Source organism: Cynoglossus semilaevis, chromosome 3, assembly GCF_000523025.1.
Source record: "Cynoglossus semilaevis isolate Cse_v1.0 chromosome 3, Cse_v1.0, whole genome shotgun sequence".
Taxonomy (NCBI): Eukaryota; Metazoa; Chordata; class Actinopteri; order Pleuronectiformes; family Cynoglossidae; genus Cynoglossus; species Cynoglossus semilaevis.
In genome coordinates, this window is record NC_024309.1 from 4,606,498 (window position 1) to 4,612,522 (window position 6,025).

At 37.8% G+C, this 6,025-nt stretch overlaps 1 protein-coding gene across 3 annotated transcripts in view; it reads right to left on the minus strand.

Annotated features, from left to right (window-relative positions):
• Positions 1–976: 976 nt before the first annotated feature.
• cd226 (CD226 molecule) overlaps positions 977–6,025 on the minus strand; it is a 7,334-nt gene continuing 2,285 nt past the window's right edge. Inside the window, exons 4-7 of one of the 3 annotated variants that reach the window (XM_017031728.2) lie at positions 5,461–5,563; positions 5,200–5,266; positions 3,509–3,577; positions 977–3,471 (exon numbers count right to left, since the gene is read on the minus strand). In XM_017031728.2, the coding sequence (XP_016887217.1) occupies positions 3,551–3,577; positions 5,200–5,266; positions 5,461–5,563 (197 nt within the window). In that variant the 3' untranslated portion in view covers positions 977–3,471; positions 3,509–3,550. Of the gene's footprint in view, positions 3,980–4,487; positions 4,632–5,199; positions 5,267–5,460; positions 5,564–6,025 lie in introns of all 3 variants that reach the window. The other 2 variants (XM_008307598.3, XM_008307597.3) reach the window with 2 other exon arrangements.

Consider the following 6,025-nt stretch of genomic DNA (forward strand, 5'->3'; position numbering starts at 1 on the left):
AGTGTGGGTGGGGAGGGGGGCTGTTCACTCTCACCGTACCCTGCTCCTCCTCAAAAATGTGAAATTGATAAATGCCAAACAGTGAAGTAAAAAAATTCTTTCAGAGCCGTGATGAATCAGCTAAAGTCCTTAATTGGCTACAAGCAAGAAAAAAAATAAAAAAGGAGGCCCTTCAGAAAAGTGCTTCAAGGACATTAGGGAGTGAGCCGCCGTGTGGTGAATGATGGGACGCCGCCTTCTCACGGCTGTCTGTGCGTTAAACTGCCAGGCTTTACAGCACTGTTACCACAGGATGGTTTTAATCGCGTCCGTTTCTGCTCAAACGTCATATAAAGTAAGTGAATAAAGTATTTTTAAACTGAAACTACAGGGGAAACCAGGACAGAAGACTGGAGGGAAAGGAAAACTGCAGTTCTGTTTTTTTTTTTTTTGGTTTTGGTTTTGTAAGGTTTCATTTTTTTAACAGTAACAACAGTAACAGTATTAGTTGTTGTCAGACCCACTGAGGTGAAGTCATGTTTAAAAAAACATAAAATGCCCATTTAGTTTTAACTGTCTAAATAGATGTTACTATTTTTATTATTAATTTATTCCTAAGCCAGTATTTATTTATTGACTGATATCACAATAGTAACTCATTGTTGTCTTTGTTTTTTCTTGCATCAAAAAGTGCCTTCCAACATAAACCGTGTTAAAGGAAATTTAAAAGAAAAACAAAAAACATCTTGTTGTTTTGAGGTTTCACATTTTAGACAGAGTGTTGTCATCTATCAAATCCAGGTGACGGAGTTAGCACTTTAAATGCTCATCGGTAGAGGTGTCGAGGCTTTGTGGAACATAAACATCTCAATTTTCACATCATTGTCACTTTGTGTCGACAACAGTTTTTCAAAGTATAATTTTATTTTCTTGAAATTATGTGCAGAAATAGCAGAGATATTTAAATCCTGGCCACAGGTGAAAGGAAGACATGCACTTGCTTTGCAGTCACTTTATTTTTCTACACGTTTGTTTTGCAGATAATCACAAGAATTCTGAGTCTGAGACAAAGTGTCCGTGTTACTGCAGGAGCTCCAGCTGTGGTGAATGAATACATGTGTATCCTTCAGACAGATGAATGGACCGTCGTAGCCATTCACTCCTTTGTGGCTCTGCTGTGTCGTCTCATTCCTGTCACTGTTACACCACTGTGTTTCTGCTGTCACTGTCAGATTGTACGTTAAAAGCACTTTGGATACACCGACTGTAGAGGTTTGATTTTCACTCGATGTACATACTGTCTGTTATGTTTTTGATGAGGAAAAAAAAACAATAATAAACTGAATGTTCTATCAAGTCACAGGAGTTTTCTATACGTCACTGACAGGAAAATGAACAGAAACAAGTGACACATTTTACTGTGTTTTTCAGATTTAACCCCATGAGTGAACAGGACATAGTTCCAAATATTTTAAAATATTAATAATAGTTTTTAAATGTGACTTTTAAGCAGCATTGTGAAATAATCTGCACTGGGATTTACAGCACAAAAATCTGTTCTTAAACAGAATTTAAGCTGTCGCTTTTTGTTTTTCATGAATAAATAAAAGCACCACCGTGACTCACAGATAATTAAGTTTCTCTGCATTATTTACCTTAATCACTAAAGAAAGAACAATTTAATCACCAACATTGCAATAATCAAGCCTCAGGATTCAGAGAACAAATTAAGGGACCCTAGAAATAATCAGTAGAAATAATCTAATAATCTATTATATTTTAAATCATTTATTTTCTTATTATTTACTAACTGGTTTGTACTGTGAACAGTAGAGGGGTGAGTTTTATTAGTCAAGATACTGAACAACTTTTTAAATATATTTTTGTTAAATATCTTCAAACCAATGAGGTTGTCTTGACCTCATGCATGCTGCACAAAGCCATATGATTGGTTCCTGAAGTCTTTGTCCCACGTTAATTTTAACACACTCCAGGGCCGCTGAGTGTTGGTTTTTATTGGGTTCACCTGTTCTATAAAACAGTTTGTCAACGCGTCGACATATGTCCTAACATAGTCATGTGCAAACATTTTATGTGCATGAAAACATATTCCCCATTGCATTTCAGTCAAATGAACTACATTTAGACTTAGTCGACAACAGTGATCGATATAACATCGACTTGAACCGTTTACAAATAAAACAGTTTTTCTGATTAAATCAGGACTAAGTTACAAAGTACTCATTTGTCCAGGACTAAAACATAAACACTGCCAGAAACAAAACCACTAACAACAGCCCCACTGCTAACAAACAGCCCCCCCACACAAACACACAACACTCATGTCTGCTGACCATCTGCCACAGACTGGTTCAGAATCAGGTCTTTTATGCTGGAATGTTCCTGGCAGGACCAATCAACAGGCTGCACACGGCTTACCTTTAGTCACACACACCTGTAATCCATCAATCAATCAATCAATCACCCTCTCAGCACCAACCACACACACCTGCATCAGACCATGATCAGAGGATCTGACCAGGGAACACATTTCCTTCAGCTGTGAGTCTTTTGGAGACACGTCAGTTTATGCTAGTGGTTTTTTTCAGACTTTTTCAGCAGAACTATTGTTGATCAACACATGATTTTAAAATCCTAAAAACTACACTTTATTTAATTCCCACAAAACTGCTATTCTCAACAAACAAAAGAATATATTGAAATATAAAATATTTTTATCCAAAGTTTGACTGGCTTTGGGTCTTTGGATAAGTTATTAGTTGATGTGAAAATTTACTGCAAATTTGTGGGTCTCTCCAGTGACCCCAAAACAGAAAAGATGGATCTGTGGGGACGACCAACAAAAGTTTGTTACATATTAAACTGAGCTTGAAACCATTCATGAATGCACTTTGTTATTACACATTCAGTCAGAAGTTAATAAAATAAGACATAGCTTAATGAATAAAACAAATACGTAAAACCAAATGTACTCCTAGTAGTACTCACTCAGAGATGTACTGACCTCTGTTAAATGTTACTCGTCTAAACTGTCATCTCTTTTGTGGGTTTGAAATTTTCAATTGTTGTGAAGTTTACCAAACAGAAAAAAAAAATAATTCCAGGGTAAGTGCACGACTCAACACGTACGTTTTCAGAACTTTTCAAATGGGTTTACCTGCACGTCAGACAAAAGGAAGTTCCACTTTATGCTTGGATTTGTTTTTTATTTCTCCTTCATTGTGTTCATTTGAAGCTGCTTTTTGTAGCTGTTTAGGCATACATTTAGCATTTTTACCACATCACAGGAAGTTCAAGTGGGGAAATGGGTGTGACATGTTCAGTTTATACCACAGGATGTCATTGACTGTGACTCACACAGACACACTGTCCACTGTCCAGTTCTGCTCGTCATTTACAACACAGTTGGACAAGTATCACAGTCACGTTCAACAGCGAGACAAATGATGGGGAACATTTTTTTAAAAAAACTTTGTAAAACTCTACTGTCCCTCTGTGGTGACATTACTATCGTGTCCACATTTGTCTCGTTTCATAGCCTGCATATCCATTACTGCCTCTGCCACTGCCTCCATTTCTATGGAGACAAATGAATCAGATTACAAATAAACAACACACGGGTTAATAGCCACAGCCATAAAAACCTGAATATACTGCTTTACAATAGCATGAAGGCGTGATTAAAAACCATAAAAAATAAATAAATATGAGCCGGAAGAATTGTGACGGCCTCTCATAAAATATTTGTTTAATTACATTTCATAAAACAGAAGGGGGAGGGGGGTGTAATACACTGAAGCAAAGGATTAGCTAATTAGAGTTTAGCTTTCATTATAAGAGCGTGCCTTAACTAGAACGTAGCCATCCCAGAAAAAGACAGGCCTTTGGGGAAAAAGCAAACGGCGACGGTCTCGAGCGACACTGTGGCGCTGAGTGACTGCTTCTCCTCGCTATTGGATGATTAGACACCATTGTCAGCCTTTAAATGGGAAGCAGAAGGGATGAAAGTAAATGCAGAGCAATTACACAGGCTTTGTCAGTCGTTTTACGCACAGGGTTACGGTAGAGAACAGAAGCGGTCACACGGGCTTTTGTCTCCTCTTTCTACATGATGGATGCCATCAAATATTCTTGTTGCCCAAAACAGAAATTTCCTCAACAGTAATTATGCAGTACATACCACATTTAATTAAGGGCTGGACCCAACCAGACGTGTCAGCTGTCTGGGACTTACATGAGCAGCAGCTTGTTAATGCATTTCCAAGCTCCAATATGAATATTAATCACAGTCAGTGTGATGCCTGTGTCTTATCAAAATAAAAGTAAAGAGGGGAAAAAAACCCACTATCCTGCGCCTGTTAATGGGCCTTTCATTGTGCTCATATAAAGCTGTGTGCAAAAGCCTGAGGATGTGCTGACATCTGCGACAGATAAAAAGTAATAAATACAAACTGTGCATTGACATCAGAGCAGTGCATCATATTTACGTGAGCTCATTTATCACCAGGCTGCTGACGTCTGTTTTTTTGCATTCGCACACTGTGTAGGTTGGCGTACACGGGCTGGGCTTTTATGGGCCTGGACTTCTTTTTGAACATGGGACACATGGAGACGTTCTCGTAGGTGTTTCGCTGTGAATGTCGATAGAGGTTGTTAGCATTCAGGGTGTTAGATAAAGACATGTGGCAGGTGATAATTAAAAGTACTTTAGTGGGGTAGCACAGCAAAATGTGATAAAGGTTAGAATAAAAATATACATAGTATATGTATATTTATGTATATATTCTATATACCACTTATGGCCACAAGGATGCAGCAGAGAGACTAGAGAACTTTGTTATAGTTAAAGGTTATAGGACTGCATGAACATGAAAACATACATATATAAATAGAAAATGAACATATATATATATAAATATGTGATCTCACAGTGTTCACAAGACAACATTTTGCTGTAGTACTATATCCACGGTTACATCACTCTCAGTTCTGTAAAATAAATCGCTGGTTTAAGGTGTGAGCATTAAAAGCAGAAATGAAACTGCCGTAGGACAATAGGAAATGATGTATCGCACCAGATTAGCACTGCGGTGTGATGGAGTTGTAATGAACAGCGTGTCTGATGAGAAGGTTGGGGAGAGACCTAAAGGTGTCAAGTGTAAAGACAAGAGTAGATATAATGAATAATGCAACACTTGCCTGTCGCTGAGCCGGCTGCAGTTTGACTCTGTACTCTTCTCGCCAGTTCTTCTTCTTCCTGCGGCGGCTGTTGAATGAACATTTAATTAAATACTTAAGTCAGGTTTTACATGTAAGGAAATGGTCACCATTCTAAACTACAACTGGGTATATAAATTAGATCATGGCAAGAATTATTTCTTTAAACTAGCGTGCCTCGATACTCTTCAAACTGACACTGCCAATTGTAAATTGTTAAAGTAAAAAAACACTGGTTCTTACTTTTGCCTTATTGCAAATGTGAGAAAAAATGCAAAGAGAATGATCCCAGTAGTTCCAGCCAGAGTGTAAATACACATCATGTAAATGGAGAGACTGAACCAACCTGGTGTCAAAAGAAGAAAAAAAAAACAATCAGACAATCTCTCCAGTTGTACCAACCACAAGTCCTGAAATGCTGACATTAGTGAAACAAATGAAGAAGATATTATCTGTAACTTAACCTAAAATATACTCAATGTGACACCTGGGCTGAGAAGTCATGCACATTCAGCAGTAGTTTCTGCACGTGGCCTTAATACACAGTGATCACCTCAATATAATTTTTTAAAGTGCATCAATTCATGTTCCAGCAAAAAGTAGAAAATTAGGACCATCAGTTTCATCAATGATGAAATATTAGTTTAAGTCAATCAGAGGCAAAGAGTGCACTGGGCCCACGCAGAAAAGAAAACATTTTTGGCTTCTCCCTGTGGACGTTGACCTCTAACATATCACTTTTTCAATGCCCCAAATGTGAACTCTGACCTTTGAACCATCGTGCAATTCTAATATATGTAAAAGATGC